General features: G+C 39.9%; 1 protein-coding gene across 5 annotated transcripts in view; it reads right to left on the reverse strand.

The window, feature by feature from the left end:
- Positions 1-1,477: 1,477 nt before the first annotated feature.
- Positions 1,478-22,968, reverse strand: part of ERG (ETS transcription factor ERG) — a 219,452-nt gene continuing 197,961 nt past the window's right edge. For all 5 annotated transcript variants that reach the window (XM_054049140.1, XM_054049131.1, XM_054049154.1 and 2 more), the window contains 4 exons: positions 16,599-16,667; positions 15,126-15,182; positions 6,538-6,585; positions 1,478-3,400 (listed from right to left, as the gene is read on the reverse strand). In XM_054049140.1, the coding sequence (XP_053905115.1) occupies positions 2,880-3,400; positions 6,538-6,585; positions 15,126-15,182; positions 16,599-16,667 (695 nt within the window). In that variant the 3' untranslated portion in view covers positions 1,478-2,879. The remainder of the gene's footprint in view (positions 3,401-6,537; positions 6,586-15,125; positions 15,183-16,598; positions 16,668-22,968) is intronic.

Here is a 22,968-nt window from a genome sequence, read left to right on the forward strand (position 1 = left end):
GTTCTTGTGTTATGAGAAGGAGTAAATAGCATTTCCTTATTTACTTTCTCTACACCAGTCATTATTTTATAGACCTCAATCATACCTCCCCTCCCCTTAGTCATCTCTTTTCCAAGCTGAGAAGCCGTCCCATACCCCTAATAATTTTTGTTTCACTTTTCTGAACCCTTTCCAATTTCAATATATCTTTTTTGAGGTGGGGTGACCACATCTGCACGCAGTATTCAAGGTGTGGGCGTACCATGGATTTACATACAGGCAATAAGATATTTTCTGTCTTATTATCTATCCCTTTCTTAATGATTCCCAACATTCTGTTCGCTTTTTTGACTGTTGCTGCACATTGAGTGGATGTTTTCAGAGAACTATCCACAATGACTCCAAGATATCTTTCTTGAGTGGTAACAGCTAATTTAGACCCCATCATTTTATATGTATAATTTGGATTATGTTTTCCAATGTGCATTACTTTGCATTTATCAACAATGAATTTCATCTGCCATTTTTTTGCCCAGTCACACAGTTTTGAGAGATCCTTTTGTAGCTCTTTGCAGTCTGCCTGGCCTTAACTATCTTGAGTAGTTCTGTATCATCTGCAAATTTTGCCACCTCACTATTTATCCTTTTTTTCCAGATCATCTATGAACATGTTGAATAGGACTGATCCCAGTACAGATTCCTGGGGGACACCGCTATTTACCTCTCTTCATTCTGAAAACTGACCATTTATACATATCTTTTAACCAGTTACCAATCCATGAGAGGACCTTCCCTCTTATCCCATGACAACTTACTTTGCTTAAGAACTTTTGGTGAGGGACCTTGTCAAAGGCTTTCTGAAAATCTAAGTACACTATATTCACTGGATCTCCCTTGTTCACATGCTTGTTGGCCCCCTCAAAGAATTCTAGTAGATTGGTGAGGCATGATTTCCCTTCACAAAAAACATATTGACTCTTCCCCAACATATTATGTTCATCTATATGTCTGACAATATTGTTCTTTACTATAGTTTCAACCAGTTTACTCAGTACTGAAGTCAGGCTTACCGGCCTGTAATTGCTGGGATCACCTCTGGAGTGGTTATGTGATAATAGCAAAATTGTATGATAGTTAAACAAACTCTAATATAGTAGTAAGACGTAGACTGGGATTTCTCATATGATGATGAAAAAGAATTTCTGGATCACAATCTTCCCCCAGTTCTAGACTTAATTTTCATGTTTGGCCACAAAGCCATCAAAAAATTTGGCACAGTTAACAATCTCCACTCAAGAGAATCTCAGGACAGAAACAACAGAGGTGCTGTAGGGCAGAATTCAGGTGTATTAACAGAACTGTGTGGATTTGTCCCTCATTTTCATGATTGCTAAAATTCATAAATAAATAAAAAAAATTAAAACAGAGTATTTTAAAATATTTAAACCATTTAGAAAGAAGATCTTGGTCACTACAAATGCAAATACAGACTACAGTGTAAATCTGAATTGCCATGCTAGGCCAAGCTTATTTTATTACATACATTCTGCATTCTAAGTACTAATAAGTTCATAATGTAAACATTAAGCATACAGAGTTAAAATTCAAGGCCACAATATTTTTGATTGTCCCTTTTTTGTGTCTTTGGTTGGCCGAGATCAACTCGTAGTGTATAAATGCATAAGTTATATAATTATTATATAAAAAGGAAAAAAATAACATTGACTTGTATACTTCATTCTGACAAACGCACAGCGTTCGCGACTCGAAAAAGAAAAACTGGCGCCCGCCTCACAAAAATACTTACATGATATCTGATTTTGGCAGTTGGGGGCTGTCTCTTACCTTAAACCAGTAGAAAACAAACTCCCTTAATAATGAGGAGGTCCTAAATGTTACTTTTAAATATCAGACAATTCCAGTTTTACATTTTTTAAAGAGATGCATATTCTGATTTCTGAATTCTACTGCTTTTCCCTTTCTCCACTTAAAAAAAAAAATCAAGTCTATTCCTTCTATAATACTGGGAATGGTATAATACTGATCAAAATATTTCTCAAATCCAAACAAGTAATTCTTTATAGTCCCAACACTACCAAGTTTTCAGTCTCTTCAGTATCTACTGGTAAAGAAGTTTCTTTTCTCCCATTCTCATCTTCGTCCTCCTCTTCCTCCTTTCTACTTCCTGTATCAGATGTAGGCCCTTGATGTACAATCATACTCTTGCCTTCCAGCACATTCTCAATTCCAATGTTTGGCTCAGGGTTCCTGTAGTATTGTCAAGGAATCTTAAAGCTTGGGTTGTCTTCACAGTTTGAAATAGCTGATACCTTTACAATGAATGGAATGCCTTTTGAGTTTAACCCAAAACAATGCTGTTGTATTCGAAATCAGCTTCCACACTCAACCAGTCTTTTTGATATGTTTTCATTTTTTTAAATACAGGTGGGTTTTTTTGGTTTGGGATTATTTGTTTTTTGTTTTTTTGTTTTTTGTTTTTAATGAATTAATATACTGTATGTTAGGTCACTATAGAATGATCCTTATATTGCTGTAGTATAGTCCCAGTTTGCATTAGCAAGATATCAAACTTTACACAGAAGCTTATCAACTTTTTAAGACCACTTTCTTTTGTAGGTTGTCCTTATCATTTCATGCTTTTACCTACAACTGTCTTTTGTTGTTTGGTCCACAGATTCGATGCCCATATACATTACATTTTAGCATCTTTATACTTCTTGAATACTTTCCCTACTACAAAGAGTCTTTTTGACATTTTCCCACAAGTCAAACTTTTTCATGTCTCTTTAGGCATTTTTAATTCATGTTCTCCAATATAGTTCATCATAATTAATTGGGTACTATATTCCATGGAGAAGTGTCTCTTATTTTTTTCCTACTTAGTAGTAGGTGCCAAGGTGAGAAGGCATATGGGTGGCTGGAAGCCTAGTATTAGGGTAGATACTTCCAGTTGGTGAATTCCAGTATGTAGTAGGGGCAGCAAAAAAGCTGGAGGAAGTTACAGGTAAAGCAGGAGGATGGGGAGCTACAAAGTTCATCTTCTGAGGGTGTGCATGGTAGGGGCTCATGTAGGGTAGGTCTGTTGGATACTTATACATGGATGACTCTGGAGGATGAGGCTGGAGGGCCTGAGCTATTCCATGGAAGTCAAACTTGTAGGCATAACGCTTACCATGGACTTTAGTCATAATATTTTTGTCATAGTAGTAACGGAGTGCACGACTGAGTTTGTCATAGTTCATGTTGGGTTTGCTTTTCCTTTCTCCCCAGCGCCGGGCTACTTCATCAGGGTCAGTCATCTTGAACTCTCCATTGGTGCCCTCCCAGGTAATGCAATTGGAATTGGAGCTATCAGACAGGAGTTCCAGCAGAAACTGCCACAGTTGTATCTGTCCACTCCCTGTGGTTGGGGGGAAAAAAGTGAAGAACCAATGACTAATAACATTAGAACATCAACACTTCCCGACTTTCACATATGAAATCCAAGTGCATTTTCACCGCAGATCCCTAATTAGGAAATGTTGCAACTTCTGCTCCTGTCTCCCAGTCTAACTAGTGTCTCTCTCGCTCTCAAAAAAATAAAAATTAAAAAAAAATCTGCACAGCAGGGGCCATAATTTAAAGTATTGTTTTCCCTATTTTGACAGGCAAGATGCCATTATGTGCATATTTAATAATTATCTCATGTCATTTACTTTGGAAAATTGATGGTGAAATAATACAACACAGATATAGGAAACTAATCTCTAAAGTTCAGGACAAATAGCTTTCACTTGCATAATAATTTTCTTGTTCGCACAGTATCATTTTGCAACTAAATTTTCTCCATTATGGAATAAACCTACACAAAATGGAGAAGTTTAAAGAAAGCTGGATCTTTTCCAAACCATATCACCCATTTCCAATAGTTAGGGAAATGTAGAATGGAAACTCATTAGATTGCTGTTGCATTGCATCTGACTGCATTGCACAGCATTTGAGAAAACAATTAAAAGGTCTATAAAGTGAGTTCTTGTAATTGTTCTCTGTCAAACAGGAGTGAAAACGACTGCTGAAGTTACGATTCCAAACACTGGTATTTCTCCCTTCTTTGGAAATTAAATCTTAAAGCGAAAGAAGTCGTGTTGTTTTTGACAACTTTGCAGTAGGTCTCTACACAACATTATACAAATAAAATACGAACCTTTTAAACAGTTGGCAGTAGTATTAGATAGGTCCTGCCACCAATATTCATGTAAAAAAGTAGTATTTTATGACAAGGCAGCGCTGATACTCTGTAACAGATTTCAATGCTCTGTATATTGCAGTCGCAATGTCAGCAGAATTTGCCAAACAGATTTTCGGTGCTAACTTCTAAGTACTCTATATCTCTGCCCAAAAATTACATTTTTTTAAAAAAGCAGATATGTGGGGCTAATAAATGAGCATTTTTTAAGAAAGTTTATAAGGGTGGACTATCATATCAATCTAAAGTCACATCTGAAATATATTAGCAGTTTATACTTCAGTGCAACTGAAACTTTTATTCTTTTAAATGATATTTATGCAAACTGTACTTAATGAATTTCTTCTGTTCCATTAACATGATTAAATAAACAAACAAACAAAAGAATCCATGGTATGAGCAAAGCACGCACTTTTAATGCATGAAATATAACTAGAGGATTAGAGTTTGAAAATCAATAAACAGTCCAGCACTGGACAAAACACAAATTTCTGAATAAACAATCCAACATATGTTTTAATATAAACACTTGCCTTCCAAATGTAATATATAATCATATGAAAATAAATGGTTTCTGTCAATTTCCTTTTAATGAGAGAGTAATTTCACCATTTTATAAATACACAAAACTTGTTAAAGTGCAGGAATAATAGTTTATAGAAATTCCATACCCGTGGCTCTCCTCAAATGTTAACATGTATCTCTATCCAGGGCATATCACATTAGCTGTTTTCACAATGCCATAGGCACAAGGCTAGCAAAAAGCCAGTTGATGCTATATATGCTACGCTGGGATTTGCAAAGGAGTTTAAGGGAGTTCGATGCCCAACTTCCAATGAATTGTAATGGGATTTAGACACCTAACTCCCTTAGCCCTCTTGAAAACAGCGGTAATTCTCATTTGGTTTTTTATGGAATACAAAAATCTTTATCTTAAAATGCAATCTAAACTATAACTTTGTTTGATGTAACTATACCATACAGCTAAATGTAAGGGAAAAAGAACCTTTAGTGTTGAAATACTCCTAACCTAACCAGGTCACAACAATATCATCAAAAGAATCATCACGATGATTCAATCATTCTTATAGAAAGAAATCTTATTAACAATAGGAAAAGGGAGTAGAGAGAAAGGAGCATTTTACCATTTGGCTGCTAAAGAAGGGGTAACAGTATTTGGCATATGCATTGCTAATTTATCTCAGTTATATTGTTGTAAAACCAGACTGACTACAGTGGAGTCAGATTAACAATTAAATCAGTCTGGTCCATAGTATATCAATAACAGTTTACCAGGAAGCTCCCTCACCTTCTCCCCCGCCCCCGCCCTTGCCTTTTAACATTATAGGCCATAGTTCAGATTGTGTTCAATAAGACAGTCCTGGATGGAATGCCATATTTAAACAAAATCATCTGATTTTTCTTGGAACTATAGCCTGCTTTTTTCAAGTGGGAGAATGTCTTTGAGACTTCTAACCCAGTTGTTTCTTTGCAGAAGGGATTCTGCTTTCCCATTTGCTCCCATTTACTGCTTGTCAGTTCATAAAGTTATTTGTTTAAAAGTCTCTTGTATTTGTCTAGTCTAGTACGTGGCATCATTTCTGCAAATAATAAAATCAATGTCAAAAAGAAATGCTCACTTAGTGGTTTTACTTGTGATATGAACCACTCAAAACCAATATTTTTGTAGCTGAGGACATCCTGGGCCAGATACTCAGTGAGGGTAAACTGGATGTTAAGTTTCACCAGCTGAGGATCTGGTCCCACGTATAGAACATACGAATAAAATGAACTGCCATTATTTAATATTTTGGATAGCATTTTTAATGGATTAAATATATTTCTAATAATAAAAAACACAGTTTGACTATGTGGACAGGGTCTAGGTCACTGGAGAAATCTGTCATGTTAGACACTGGCCAAATATTCACTGCTCTCTCCCTTCCTCTCTAATCTAATAATGGGACTAATTTTACCTGCCTTGTTCTCTTTGGATGAAATTCAACCCTGTGTAATGGGCCACTGCAAGTCCAATGCATTGCTTAAATCCCACTTAAACCCTCAAAATAAGGCTTAAGTACTGCATATGCCTTGCACTGACCCTCTGAATCAGTAAGACTATTCATATGATTACCAATCTTGCAATCCACTAGGTGCCATAAGCATCCACTGATTAATTCCTATTGATTTCAATGGGAGCTGAGAATGCTCACTGCATTGCTGAACCTTGCCTTCAATCTGTAACAGGTGATAGAGATAAAATGTAAAATTTGAAGAAAAATCATCCCTCAGACAGCAAAATGCCTTCTCACCTGGATTTGCAAGACGGCTGCTGGTTGGTCCAAGAATCTGATATGGATCTAAAAAAATATGGACAAAAGAAACAAATTAAAAGGTTGTAATTACATAAAATCATTTTTGAAATTCCGGTGTTATTACAAAAGAGGCAAAAAAACCCTACTTCAGAGTCTTTTTAACAAGTTGCAATATTCTGCATTTGTTTGCCAACAAAAGGACTATTAAAAACAAAGTGAAATTATCACCCAGTTGTTTTAAAATGATAATTGATTTACTTAAGAACATTATTTTCTTGTGTTCTGAGTTCATTTTAATTAAAAGTGTTTTTAGAATAAGTTCTAAATGGCAAAACAAAGGACCAGATTTTCAAAACATGGCTGGAATTGTGTGCACGCAAATATGCATATACACCTCTTTGCACATCTAACTGTCACGGATACATACACAAATGCTCAGTCCACCCTAAGGATCTGCAAACTGTGTGGTATCACAGGAGATCTCCCTGCCCAGGTCTAGTGGTTAAAGTACATTGAAAAAGGAAGGCACCAGCCAAGGAGAAAGAAGAGCTGTTGAGGGAGTGCAGTTTATCCAAAGCAAGGAGAGGAGGGTGAGTGCCCTTCTAGATTTAGCAGAAAAGGAGGAGTTGCCCCTTCCCATCCTTCCTTGCTTTAAATCAGTGATACTCAGACTGAGGTTTGTGAGCCACAAATGGCTCTTTAATGTGTCTCCTGCATAGGGTGACCAGATAGCAACTGTGAAAAATTGGGACGGGGGTAGCAGTTAATAGGCACCTATATAAGAAAAAGTCCCAAAAAACAGGACTGTTCCTTTAAAAATGGGACATCTGGTCACCCTACTCCTGCATCTCTCTGCAGCACATGATATTAAAACAACGTGTTATTTAATCATTAACCAATCTAAGTTATTAACCAATCAGGATGCTTTTACTATGTTATTAGCCAATTGTAGTTCATAAGATAATAATACTTGGTCAGTCATTTTGCTGTGAGAATAATATATGTGATGCTGTCTAGCAGTTGCCAGCTCAAATCAGAGCTATAGGCCAATTCACTTTTGTGTGAATCTCAATGAAACGTTATGTGGGCTAGTAGGCATAGGCCAATTCACTTGTTAGACTAGAACAAAGGGGGTTGTTATCATTTACATTTACATAGCATATGCCCTGGTAATTATATTTGCTTTGCATTAATGAAAACTAGTGAAATGCTAAGGTTATTGCCTTCGCTTATCTATAACCAGTTCTTGGCTATTACATTACATATATCTTATGTATACCCTATAATTAGATAACCTTAGATTTAAGTGCGTGTTAATGTTAAAATGTTTGGTGTGAACTTCAGGAAAACTAATGAAAGAACGTTATTTGCTGTTGCTCCTCAAAGAAACATTGCATATGTTAATGAAGGACTTAATGGCTGTGAATGAAGAAGCTTGTTCACTTCAAAGCCAGGGCCATTAAGTAACAATGGGAATTCACAGACTGTCTGCATTATTTATTCTTTCTCTAAGGAAGGACTCACATGGGTGAAGACACCTGTCAGATTGTCTTCTGGGTGAAGGATCTATGGCCTTCGCTACACTGGCGCTGTACAGCGCTGCAACTTGCTGCACTCAGGGGTGTGAAAAAACACACCCCCGAGCGCAGCGAGTGCAGCGCTTTAAAGCGCCAGTGTAATCAATGCCTGCAGCGCTGCACGCTATTCCCCTCGGAGAGGTGGAGTACACACAGCGCTGGGAGAGCTCTCGCAGCGCTGGCGGCGCGACTACACTTGTGCTTCATAGCGCTGCCGCGGCAGCGCTAGGAAGTCCCGAGTTTAGCCAAGGCCTATAGCAGGGGTTCTCAAACTGGAGGTTGGGACCCCTGAGGGGATCGCAAGGTGATTACATGGGGGGTCGTGAGCTCTCAGCCTCCACCCCAAGCCCCGCTTTGCCGCCAGCATTTATAGTGGTGTTAAATATATAAAAATGCTTTTAATTTTAAGGGACTGTCACACTCAGAGGCTTGTTATGTGAAAGGAGTCACTAGTACAAAAGTTTGAGAACCACTGATCTATAAATACTGGTTTAAGGGAATGATCCTGCATCTCTGAACTATTTTGGATTCTAACAGGGTGGAATACTGAACAAGTGGACAGAGATGCCGGAATTACACTGGGCAACCCTAAGGAACTTTTGGAAATCTAGCAAATTACTACAACTCTCTTAACATTTTGGACTTGCAAGCTTTGACTCACTGGTTAATGAATGTTATCTGCTTTAACCTCTCAATTACTCTCATTTCTTTTCTTAACTAATAAACCTTTAGTTGGTTTACAAGAGAAATTGGCTTCAGCATTGTCTTTGGTGAGATCCAGACTACCAATTTGACTTGGGGTAAATGACTGGTCCTTTGGGGTAGGAAGTAACCTAATGTGATGTGTATTTGGCATACTGACCAATATCATAAAGTCTAGTTTGTCTGGATGGCAAAATGCACTGGAGAGCCTAAGGGAACTGTTTGTGACTCCATGGTAAGACTAATATAGTAATACAGGAATGCACATTTGTTACTGTCTTAGTGAAATCTATTATAGAACATACCACCAGTTTGGGGTGTCTGCCCTGTTTTCTGACAGTCTAACTTAAGATTGACACACTCAGTTCTGAGCCACATCAGACAGCGTGTCAATAGTTTAAACCTGCAAATGACCCATGTCCCACACTACATATAACAAAGTGACAGATCCTGCCCTAATGGGCTGTGGCCTCTATTTCTGTGTAACCTAGTTTGTTTCACATCATTTGTTTTTGTGCACTATTTTTGCATAAGCAAATAGCAGAATTTACGAATGCAAAGCAAAACCTTTAATGAACAAAAATAGCATCCATTAAGTGCTTTGCAAGTGCATAGCTGAATGCATGCAATGGAGGTTGGGTTGAATCGTCTATGAAAATTAGATCCATCAAGGAATATGCTATATAAGACCCATGCTTGGGATTTTCAAAGAAGCCAAAGGGAGTTAGGCACCCAGCTCCCATAGCATTTCAATGGTTCTTGCACAGAATTCCTTTAGGCTCCTTTGAAAACCCCGTTCAAATCAAGAAACAAACGGAAAAGGGATTCTGTTCCACAAATACCAAAGCCAAAACTAGAGGGCAGTAGAAGAGCTTCAAGTCCTTCTCAGGGCCCTAAGTTCTCTGGCCACTTGACAGCTGCTCTCAGGTGGCTGCCAGTTTTACAGCCAAGAGGATACTCAGGTTGCGTTCTTTATAAATGTAAAATACTAATCATAGTGCGCACACAGCAACTAAATGTTCTCAAAAAGTTTACATAAATTAGCAATACAGTAACTCCTCAATTAACATCCGCCCGCTTAACGTTGTTTCAAAGTTACTTTGTTGCTCAGTTAGGGAACATGCGCGTTTAAAGTTATGCAATGCTCCCTTAAAACGTCGTTTGGCTGCCTGCTCTATTCACTGCTTGTACGATTTTGTGAAAGAGCAGCAACTTTACAAGGGAGCATTGCACAAGTTCCTCTTTTCCGCCTCCTCCCCACCCTCCCAGTGCTTCCCAGGTGCTTAGGACTTTCTTGGAGGGAGGGGGAAGAGCGGGGAAGCGCCGCGGTCTTCACTCTTCTCCCTCCCTCCAAGAAAGTCCTAAGTGTGAAGCTCTGGGAGGGAGGGAGAGGAGCGGGGAAATGCTGCGTCTTCCTCACTTTCTGGGAGGGAGGGGGAGGAGTGGAGACACGGTGCTTCCCCGCTCCTCCCCCTCCCTCCCAGAAAGTCCTAAGTGCAAAGCACTGGGAGAGTGGGGAAGGAGTGGGGAAGGGCTGCGTCTCCACTCCTCCCCCTGCCTCCCAGAAAGTCCTAAGCACCGCCAAACAGCTGGTGGGTGGGGGGAGGAGTGGGGATGCAGTGTGCTCCGGAGAGGAGGTGGAGTGGGGGTGGGAAGAGGTGGGCCTGGAGCATCCCCCGGCAAAGTTGGCGCCTATTCTTCTCCGGGGAAACTGCCTCTGCTGCTGTGAAGGTGCTTCCTTCCTAGAGTCCTTGCCTGCAGCGGGCTGTATCTGTGTGGGGTAAACCAGGAGCACTTCCCAACCACAGTACAGTACAGTACAGTACTGTACAGTATATAATGGCTTTTGACTGCCCCCCAAAAATTTCCTTGGAACCTAACCCCCCGCATTTACATTAAATCTTATGGGAAAATTGGATTTGTTTAACATCATTTCACTCAAAGTTGCATTTTTCAGGAACATAACAACAACGTTAAGTGAGGAGTTACTGTATATTTCTTGAAAGCCTTTGGAGGCCCGATTATATTAAACTAAGAAATGCTATTTTGACAAACAGCAATAATAATACTTCTCAAACCACATACATATAAACAATTCAAGCTAATGGAATGCAGTCATGCACATATTCTTATTTAGCTATAACAAAATCCAGAATAATGAAAAGTGCATTTAAAAAACACAGAATCGGTGTCTATCTGAATCCAGATTATGCTGCAGGTGTACTTCATCTCCCATTTCTATAATTTTGCCATTAGTAAAAGCCATTACTGACTCAGAATTTTTGATGTACTTTCTCATTCAAGGGACAATAACGTAATACTATGGGTTTCTGTCCCATACAATGAACTAATTGCTTTACAGCCACAAAACTCATTCACCTTTCAAGATTACTTGAACATAATCTGATAAAACTGATACTTTCTCCTGATAGTGAAAATCCTTCCAGCTTTCAGCCCTGTATTTCAGGAATCCAGGATTTCAAACTCTAGTAGGATTGTGTGAAGAATTCCAGTTTTATCTATATTTCTCCTAGATACTGAAATCTTCACTTCTGTACATTTTTCTGATGCTAATACTCCAGCCAGTCATTATGAACAGAATCCTTTGAAATCCTTAGATTCCACATTTTTGTACTTGAACTGAATATGCGTGCTTTGCTTAATAGTTCAATGATCCCCTTGAAGGCAACAAGACCCTTGTAAGAATTTGTTGTATCCACCAGGCAAAGTATTAACAACTTCAACAGAACTTTATTTACAGTGCAAGTCTCTTCTCCAAGCTGTAGCTGCACACTCTGTAACTCTCCCAGCCTCCTCAACTCCTCCCCCCTCCTTCCTGTTTCCTGTCCTTTCAGACTCCCAACAGCCAGTGCTCCCAGTTCTAATAATACAAGCAGCATCTAAACACCACATTCCCTCCTCTCTTAAGAAACTTTCCAAATTAAAATAAACATTGTTGTTCTAACCCAGGAACAAATATGAAACAAGACACTATACCGTTGGCAGGAATATTACACTGAAAACACTGTAGATACTACATAACATAGTCTTTAGTCCAGGCAGGTGGTCGTCTGAGTCTAACAGACCGTCTCTCAAGCCCCGGTTCCATTTCAATGTCTTGTTGTGTTGGTTCTACAGTGAAGTCATCCAATGCAGACTGGGTGTTGGCATAATCTCCTCTTGGTGCATAGGCAGGTGCAAGATAAGCAGCATTCCATACCCGCCCATCAGAAAGTCGATAGGTGTAAGGTCCCTTCTTCTGTATGATTTTAAGAGGAGCTGTGAATTTATGGTCCCCTTTGCGTAAGATTCCAGGTTTTCATATTCTAACAAAGGAACCACACTCAAACTTTGGTTCCTTAGCACTCCACCATTTGTCTGTGAAAGCCTTAGACTTTGCTTGGTTCTGTTCAACTGTCTTTCTCTCAGCATTACTTAGTGTCCTTGAAGCAAATACAACAGTCCTCTCTGTGTTGTCCTCATGAAGTTGTGTGAGGACAGCCCCAAGTCCATAATCAGAAGCATCAGTAGTTACAATTGTGGGCAATGCGGGACTGAATAATGCAAGTACTGGACTATGTACAATCAAGTCTTTCACTCTTTCGAAACTAATTTGTGCATCCGTTGTCCACACTAAGGTTGAACTTCTCCGTAGTAATTCTCGTAACGGTTCAATGACAGAAGCATAATTGGGAATGAATTTTGCATACCAGGAGGTAAGACCCAAGAAGGAATGTAAGGTTTGCAAATCTGTTGGAGCTGGAGCATTTGAAATTGCCAGGATATGATCTGGATCAGGTTTTAGTCCAGCCTGTGAAATTGTATGCCCCAGAACGGAGAGTTCAGTTTGTCTAAATTTGCATTTGGACCTATTGAGCTTGAGGCCTGCTTTGCTGATGCAGTTTAGTACAGACTGCAGGTTATTGTCATGCTCCTCAGTAGTATTTCCAGACACAGTAATATCATCCAAATAGCACTGAACTCCATGTTGATTCTTCAGAATCAATTACATCATTTTTTGGAAGGCACTTGGGGCTGATGCGAGACCATATGGAACACGTTTAAAACGAAATAGTCCCTCATGTGTAATAAATGCTGTGAGGTCTCTGCTGTCTTCATGCAACATAACCTGGTGGTATGCGCCCTGCAAATCAAGAGTAGAAAACATCTTTGCTCCACGGAATTCTGCAAATACTTCTTCTATGTGAGGAAGAGGATGGCTGTAATCACAATAGCTTTATTTGGCTCCCTTAAGTCCACACAAAGGCGAATGTCTCCACCCTTCTGCGTTACTACTATAGGTGAAACCCATTCCGATGAGTTAATCTCTTCAATAATGTCCTTTTGAACAAGTTTTCTAAGTTCCTCTGAAACAGCTTCCCTGACTGAAAATGGTAAGCGCCGTAATTTCTGTCGTACAGGCATCACATTATTCCGCATTTCAACTTTATGCAGAAACCCATAAGTACAGCCGAGTTTCTCCTCAACCTGGAGTTGGGTCCCAGCTGAAACTGGTGTGTGTATCGCAAGAGTGCTTTGCTGAGGAAGATCAATTCGTCCATTAACTACCCTGAGATTTAAAGAAGCTAATAAATCTCTGCCAAGGATATCAGTGCCTTTGTGGACAATGTAGAAATCTGCAGTTACACAGCAATCTCCAAAAGTACTATTGCTGGCAGGCAGCCATGTACTGGAATATGGTTTTTCAAATAGCATACCAAGTGAAGTTTGGGTTCAGTAAGCGGCACATCTTTAAAGTAATGCAAATAGATGGAATCAGGTAGTATAGATACTGCTGAGCCAGTGTCCAACATTAGCTGAACAGAGTGTGATTTGCCTGAGGGTATGGCAGAAACATTTACAGTGCACTTTATCTGTTCTGGAATATGTGCAGTAGTGATTTTGTCTACACTCAGCACAGTAACATCTGGTATTGTAATTGTATGCACCTGTTGATTGAACTGGCTACTGCGACATACTTTAGCAAAATGCCCAATCTTTTTGCAATGATTGCATTGAGCTACTTTTGCTGGACATCCTGTGTAGCTTGCAAGACGTTGTGGGGATCCACAGCGAAAGCATGCTTTTACTGTATTTTGCATTTGCTGGCTGAGTGGCTTTTCATTAGTTTTCCTTTTGCAATTGTTTGTCTGCAGTGATAGTGAACTTTTCTGCAAAGGAGTCACAGCCTGGACTGGGCCTCTTGTACCCTGGCTCATTATTTTGGCTTCAGCTGTAGCTGACTCAATCTGAGTAGCAATGGTTATTGCTTTTTCTAGTGTAAATTGTGGTTCTAGAAGTAAGCGTTCTCTTACACGAAGCATGGTTGTTTTCTCAATGAGCTGGTCTTTAATCATCTCATCTGTCATATTCCCAAAGTCACACGTTGCAATCAGACTCCTCAGGGAGGCAATATACTGCATTATAGTCTCCCCTGGTTTCTGCTCACGCTGGCGAAATCTGTAGCGATTAGCTACTACATTCACTTTTGGCATAAAAAAGTTCTTTAATGCAGTGAGTGCAGTCTCATATTTATCATCTGCAAGGGGAAAAGTGTAAAATATACACTGTCCTTCTGCTCCAAGGCAGTGGATTAGCAGAGCACGCTTTCTTACTTCAGAAATCTCTGTAGCACTGATTGCAAGCAGATAAGTCTCAAACATACGGATCCAGGCAGTAAAAGCAATTGGAGGCTCACCTGGGCTTTGCAGAAAGGGTGCAGATGGGTTCAGAGGCAGACGATCCCATCCTCATCGCCAAAACGTTGTATCCACCAGGCAAAGTATTAACAACTTCAACAGAACTTTATTTACAGTGCAAGTCTCTTCTCCAAGCTGTAGCTGCACACTCTGTAACTCTCCCAGCTTCCTCAACTCCTCCCCTCCTTCCTGTTTCCTGTCCTTTCAGACTCGCAACAGCCAGTGCTCCCAGTCTAATAATACAAGCAGCATCTAAACACCACAGAATTACTAAAAGACAGTCACAATGAGCTGTGACAGTATGTTGGCAACTTGGAGGTCCACCACATCCAACTTTCCTGCAAATTGTTAATTTGTATTCTTGAATCTTTGATTTGTAAATCACGGGGGGTCTCAGTTTGAATCACCTGTACACCCAAAACACGAATACACAATTCAGCCACCATGGAGGATGCTGCAATGAGCCCAGCCACTATGAGGGGATCTCTGCTAATTGCTTGCGTCTGCTCTTGTAGTTGGCTATTTGTTGGCAGACTACAGTGCACTTCAGATCACATTTAATATATTCCATTTAACCCAGATCCAACTTAAATAAAGTTACACACACCTAACTGAGGTCGCTGGTCTTCTGTTTTGGGCACTGTTGATGATGATGGTTGGGTAGCTGAAAATAGAAAAATTCATACATTTATCTATTTTTTCTAGTTTCAAAATCAGTCACCAAAACTGTCTTACATTGGATGGACCAAAGTAATCACTGGCACAATAAGAGTCAACTCACTGGACTTCAACAGCTCAGCACTTGGTGATGTCAACTATGAGATTTGCCCTGATATGTTAAACTGATCTGACCTATTCATGCTCCCATTAAAATAAATGCAAACATGCCTGTGACTTCAATAAGAGCAGGTTTGGGCCCTACTGGAAGGACATAGTTGTTACTGATAATTACATCTGGCATAATATTCACATGTTTATTGGACTTGTCTGCTAAGACAGTATCAAATATGAGAAATTCTAAAGCAGAAAGTCTTCAGCTTGAGGCAAGTTCTGTCACTATTTGACTTTTTCCAACACAACATATATCTGTTGTTTCCTGTCAGAGATACTGATGTAGGGTGGAGAAGAAACAATGAATTTCTCCTAAATAACGTACATGTAAAGTTTCTTTTTGGAGGGAGCATATACTGTATAAATCGCAAAGAAGTGCCTCTGTTCTTCCTTATAAGTGACTAACCCATGCAGGGGAGAGGAAAATCTATGAGTTCTAATGATTTACAGATAGTGTTTCCTCTGATTTCTTCCATTGTGGTAGAGGAGGGGTGTCTGTGTGGTTTCCCTCTCCCCCAATAGAAGAAGCTAGTGTTTTAACCCCTTTTTCCTTGTGGATCTCATGGCATCCACTGGCAATAAGGGGCTTGCACTGTGCTCTCCTGCAGGTTGGGGTGGGGAGAATCCAGAGGAGTCCAGCTGTGGCCTGCTCCCTCCAACTTTGTGGAGCTAGAATCCCAGACAGTCCCCAGGAAGGAGCTTTCTTGGAGTGGGAAGGGAAGGGGACCATTCCACAGAGGCAGAGCTACCCCTTAAACTCCTCTCTGCTTGCAGTCATAGAAGAGAAAATGGGACCCCAAACCTCAAAGAACAAACTTTAGAAGGAATACTCAAATCACTTTTAAAACATTTCAACTACTCAGTAAGTATTAATCTATTTTTTCTACAGAGTCTACAGTGCTTACACTCTATATCTCTGTTTGATTTATTGGTAGAGCTGAGGATCTTACATTGATCCAAACTCTTACTACTTTTCTTTTCCCGAGTGAGTAATATCAAAAATAGGCCTACTGTAGGTGGATTTTCAAATCTGGGTGCCTAAGTTTAAAACACCCAAATTCTTATTTAAATTCTCAGACCAGCCCTTTGATACCCAAGTACCAGTTTCACACACCCAAATAATAGTTTGAATACCCAAACGCAGAATTCTGCGGCATAACATAGGTGTTCAAGTTTGAATTCTATTTCCAGAGGAGATACTCCTGACATGAATTAGGCCCCTATGCTAGAAAGTAAGCAGATGCTTAACCTTTTGATTGAGGAGCAGGGTGACTATGACTTGTCCATGCAGACCTTCTGGCTTGTTCATACGATAAATCTGTAGAGAAAAATAAATTGTCTTAAGTATATATGGCATAAAGTGTGACACATTCTTAATGGCTAAATCACTGGACATGGGAAGGTTATGGAAATGAGAAGGATCCCCATTGCCACGCCCCTGATCCTTTTAGTCATCTCTCACCCTGACAGCTGCACCCTGGCCTCCCTAACTACCTGCCTCTTTCCTTTCTCCCCTGCAGTCTACTCACCATGCCACTGCAAAAATATCTTCGCCCTCCCCCATTGCTGTGACCATGTCTCTTCTCTGGCTTCTTGTCTCCTTCCACCTCACATTCACATGTATTGTCCTCATCTTCCAGGGTCTCCACAACTCTTCTCTTGCCTTTAACATCTCCCACCCCCTCCCTCCACACACACACACACACACACACTTCCACTGGGATGTAGGGGAAGGGACTGAGCAGGCACTTTGACAGCTCATGCTAGAGCCTGGCTGACTGGAGTGGGTTCAAGGATCCATGGGGGTTGGAGACAGGAGTAAGTGTTAGTCACTCAAGTGAGATTTCCCATCACTGTTCGTCAGATGAAAGTCTCTTCTACCATTCATTGTTTTAAGAAAATGGATTTTGGTCTTTTTGCTGCCTTGTTAGTCTGCTGCTGTCACTCCTCGAGAGGAGGCTCCGTAGCTGCTGTTTGCAATGTGGAAGGCTTGAGAGCTACATATGGTCACATCCAGTGAGAATATTAGTGGGGACAGTATAGTACTGGTCTTGTTATTATGATGTTCCACTAAGTAACTACTAAGACTTTTGATAAACTTCATTTTCTTTTATTTAATGTGATGTAACTTTTTAATAAAGAAATTATTTATTCTTATTCATCACAGAGCATTTGGAAGGATTTGCTCTGTAACTGAGGCAATGGCTAGTCCGGATATCCTTTGGACCCAGTGGGGCTATGTTAAATATCCTGTACCTCTGCTATACCTACATCTCTGCCCTTGTCTCCTACTTTTTCCTGTGCATGTGCCCTTTACTCTCTTAACTCTGCTGCCTTCATTTGCCTTTTGTTCTCCCACCTATGGCTCCTTCTTTTATTCTTACACTGGATACAGCATTTCTCCTCTTGTGCACCAAGCAATCTCACTCTCCTTTTTCAGAATCATTCACAAAACCCACCTCTTTTTGGCTAACAGTTAACTGATGGCTTGCATTTGAGTATTCCCCATTGTCATTCCCATAAAAACAATTTCAAATAGTTGCTAAAAGAAACGGAAACACCCTACAAGTTAACATGACAATGACAGCTCACATGTCTGTAACCCTCACAGTGCAATGCCACGCAACCACTTCAGTAGGTGGGAAACAATGGGCTGGGCGGCAGTGACTGGGACAGCCCAGTTGAATGGGAATGGAGAACACACAGTGAGGGGACACAGGAGTGTCCAGCCTCTCATTGGCTAGCTTGGGGATGAAGGGAGCTGTGTGGTTCCTTGTCCTCCCCTTTCATTAATTTCAAACTTAGTTTGGGCCATATGGAGCCTCTTTTTGCTCTGCTCCAGTAGCTATAATATATATAATATACTAACTTTGGGCCTGCTTTGAGAGCTCAAGAAAGGAAATAAAATACACCTATTGCCAAATCAGTGCTGTATTAAGGTAGGAGCATAGACTCCTTTGGATTGATGGCAGATTCTTAATAGTGTCTTAGCTTTCTTTTAGAAAGGTTGTTTGACAGTCTTTAAAAATGCAATCAGGTAGGAAGTAGTGAACCAGCTGAGGAGGCAGTTTGACTCTGAGTGTGGCTTTTGTATATCTGCCCATTCTCAGACACTACTAGAGAGCGAATTGAATGGAAACAAAGTGTAATATGTAATTCACAACCAAATTGCCTTTAATTTATTTAGTCTGTTTGGCTTGAGTGTATAACTGGCACTGCCATCACTGTGGTCTGATGGAATCTTACACTCTCAAAATTTCGGTTTTGCTGAGATATACACTTTTTGTTCTGTATTATATTTTAAGTAACTGTGCCTTGTTATCCTTGATTTTTCCAATTTTATACCACATTCTTCTCTTGTGGAAACATGGAGAATTGGAGAAAATAGTGCTAACTGTATAGGTATTTATCCCTGATCTGAGTAACTGTATACAGTACTATTATAATTATTTATTATAGTACAGTATAGTCGCACCCAGAAGCCCCAATCAAATTGGGATCCAATTGTGCTCAGTACCATTAAAGCATATAGTTAGAGATAGTCTTCTCCCTGGAGAACTTACCATCCCAAAGGAAAACGAAAACAGACAAAGTTTCAAATTGTGTGCTGTGCCCAGCTTCTACTGCACACAGCGGAAACGGAGGGGGTGCTGTCAGGGAGCTGATCCTGATCCTCTGCCCAGCTCTGGATGAAGATTAGAGCAGCCTGGGGGCTACTCTAAACAAGTGCTAGGTGGCTATGATCCACAATGGATCATAAGCCAGTTGAGGACTGTCAGAGTGCCACCTACTTCATCCACTCCCCTTTGCTTGCTGCTGCCAGCCTTGTCATACCTATATCCTCCACCTAGAAGCCCTGTGCACCAGGAAGCATCGTGGGAGGTGCACAAGCTGGCTATGCTGCACCTGCTGAGAACCCTTCCACGCTGGTGGTATTCCCAGCCAGGTGTATGTGACCAGTGTGTGCAACATCTTGAGCTGGGCCAAAAATCTAGCCCAGAGGGATGAGGAGTAGGACACAATATACAAGCAAAGGGGGGAAAAGGTGTTGTCAAGTACACGTGTTGGTAGTTCCAATTTTTCCTAACCCTTCACTCTCCCACAAAGAAGGTAGGAAAGGGGAAAAACATGAAACTAATGAGATGTGCCTGTCACCAGCCAGTCTGCCCTCCTTCCCATTCTTTGTTTGCTTTCTTGAGAGGGATGGGGAGGGGGAGTACCTCAGATTGTAAACTCTTGTGTAACTGTATATAAAGGGAAGTTGCATGGCACTTGTGCATCTGCATAGAAGTGCTAGTTGTTAGAATTTTATTTTTAAAATACCACATACCTGAAATTCATTAAATAGTATAAATTTAGTACTGTGAGAAAACTCTTGAGTCAAGAGGCAAAACACATCCTCATATGGTTGTGTGACTACGCCCTCTTTTAAAGGAAAGATCCAGCTCTCAGGCCTACTTGAAACAGAATCAAAATTAAGACTTCATTCTTAGTTCAGGATCTGGGAGTTTATTTGAACAATGATTTGTATTTTGTTAAACATATTGCTATCATAGATAAGCAGGTCTGTTTTTACTCATGAGAAATGGGAACATTATGTCCTTATCTAGAACAGATCTTGTAATTCACTCTGGTTTGATGAGACATTTAGGTAATCCCATATTAGTCCTTTCTGAGCTACTACAGTGTATCACTTTTAACTTGGAAAAAATTCCTGGTATTCTATTACCAGGACAGCTGAAGAAATATGACTTTGTCATTCTAATTCTTCAGGAACCTCACTCACTTCCTATTCTCCATTATATTCATTTAACAATGGTGATTGTTTAATTTTGATTCACTCTCTGGAATTGCTTCCCAATGTTTGGTTGATGCATTTTTACTTTAGCATCCTCTATGCCTCTTTTTCTTTTTACTTGTAATCAATGACTGCCTCGAGGATAATCACATCTACTCCTGTTATTAGAAAAAGGACATTTAGTTATGGAATAGCTTCTCTATAGAAGTTAGGCTGTCCCCATTCTACTTAAGATTTGGACCTTGTCTGAAAACTAGAGTTATCAGGAATTTTCTGCTGAAGTGATTTTTCAACAGAAAATACAATTTCTGAAACATCAAGAGTTTCTGTTGGAAATTTCTGTTTTACTCAATTGTTTTGATTTTCTGTTGGGAAAAATCAAATGAAATCTTACATTTTAGGTCAGTTGGACCCAAACTGAAATATTTTGGTTGACTGAACTGACCCAAAACATTTCATTTTGAATCAGTTCAACATTATACTGCATCTCCCTTTGGTGTTGCATAGCCTCCTGGGAGCTGTAGTTCTCTGCTCTGGGCTGGGCTCCCTGGCTAGACTACATCTCCCATGAAGCAATGTGGTTTCCCTTCTGACCAAGCCCTGTGGGGTACCATGGGGGAGGAGAGAGCATGACGACAGTGGGCATAATACAATTTTATTGTATATTGTATAACTCTTGTATATGTTATTTCAGGGATCATATTAATGTATTTGATCATGTTTTAAACATACCTTTATCAAAATTCTTGATTCACAGAATAAACAACAAATAATTAATAAAAATACAGACAGAAAGGAAATACATATATAAGAAATTACTTTCATTTTATGTAAGGAAATCATATTTGATTCTCCTGTGTTAAAAAAATAAAAAGATGAATGAACCATCCAGAGGAGTATGCACTAAGGATAGTATGCACTGGCAAAGTCCTGTGTTCCATCTAGCCTGCTATCCTGTTTCCAGCTATTCAGAGGAAGACTGAAGACTCCACACAGTAGACAGATGTGAGCTAATCTTCCTCCCAATGTAGTCTTCTCCTACCCCTATTAGTTAGAGATTAGTGAGAGCTCTGAAGCATCAGGTTTTATCTGATATAAATTTGTGTTTGCCATTACTACTCTAATTGAATATTCTTGTTAGCCATATAAATGTCCAATCTCTCTTTGAATCTTGCTAAGCTCTGTGCTTCAACAACATCCCATGACAACGAGGTCCAAAGTCTACTCATGTGTTGTATGACAAAGTATTTCCTTTTATCAGTTTTGAATTTGCTTCCTCTCAATTTCATTGAATGTCCTCTCATTCTTGTATTGAGACACATGGAAAATAGAAGTTCCCAATCCACCTTTTCTAAACCGCTCATTATTTTGTAATAGTTCTATCATGTACCTCTCATCAGGGCCAAAAAGAAAAAAAGCTGTGATCACAATCTGTGGCGGCAATTTGGCGGGAGGTCCTTCGCTCTGAGCGGGAGTGAGGGACTGTCCGCCGAATTGCCACCGAATAGCTGGACGTGCCGCCCCTCTCCAGAGTGGCCGGCCCAAGCACCTGCTTGCCAGGCTGGTGCCTGGAGCCGGCACTGCCTCTCATTGGTCATCTCCTATCTAGGGTAAAAAATCCCTGACTTACCAATTGCTCACCATAGGAGAGCTTTTCCAGGGTTTTAACCATTCTCATCACTTCTCTCTGAATGCCCTCTAATTCTGCAAATATAATTCTGGAGATGGGGTGACCAGTACTGAACAAAATATTCCAAATGAAGCGGAACTCTTGATTTATATAGTGTCACAATAATCTTTTCCATATCATTCTCCACCCTGTTCTTTATGCAGCTTAACATTTTGTTAGTTTTTTTGACAGCAGTTGTACACTGAGCAGAGGTCTCCATTGACAGTCCATAGTGATGCCCAGGTCCTTTTCCCTGAATTAATGAGGTTAATCTAAAACTCAGTATAGGAATAGTTCAAATTTTCCCCTCCAATGCGCATTATATTGCATTTATCAACATTCACTTTCATCAGCCATTGTATTGCCCATTCACTTAGCTTGGTTAATTCCCACTGAAGTTCCTCACAGTTCTCTCTGGATTTAACAAACCTAAATAATTTTGTGCCATTTGCAAATTTTGCTTCCTCACTTTTGTCACAGATTTTGTCACCATCCTTTTCCAGATCATTAAACATCAGTCATCCTAATTGAACTGTGCGGCACCTACCGTTAACCTCTTGTCACGATGAGAGTTGATCATTTGTTCCTATTTTTAGCATTCTGTCTTAGCCCGTTTTTGATCCATGACAATATTTTGCCACTCATCCCATTACTACTCAATTTCTTTAGTAACCTCTAGTGAGGGGCTTTGTTTAAGGTCTTTTGAAAGTCTAAATGAATTATGTCAACTGGTTCTTCTATATCTAATACTTTATTGATATCATTAAAGTGAGGCATGATTTTCCTTGCAGAAATTCTGCCAGTTGGACCCTATTATATTATGAACTTCTACATTTTTTTTTTGTTATTTAATTTTTAACTATCATTTCAACCAGTGCAAGATTTAGTGGTGATTAATTTCCTGGATTACTATCTAGAGCATTTTTAAAATATACATACACAATTTGCTATCCTGCTATCCTCTGATGTACTAGCTGTTTTAGTTAGAGATTGCATATCTTTACTAGCAGCTCAGTCACTTCAATTTTAAGTCCCTTCAGTATTCCTGAATATATACCACCTGGACCTGGTGACTTATTGCTTTTTAATCACTTTATTCTGTTGCCTCAATCCCTGCTAGTACCTGCTCTTTATTATTGGAAAAGCATAGGT

Source organism: Malaclemys terrapin, chromosome 1 (genome assembly GCF_027887155.1).
Source record: "Malaclemys terrapin pileata isolate rMalTer1 chromosome 1, rMalTer1.hap1, whole genome shotgun sequence".
Taxonomy (NCBI): Eukaryota; Metazoa; Chordata; order Testudines; family Emydidae; genus Malaclemys; species Malaclemys terrapin.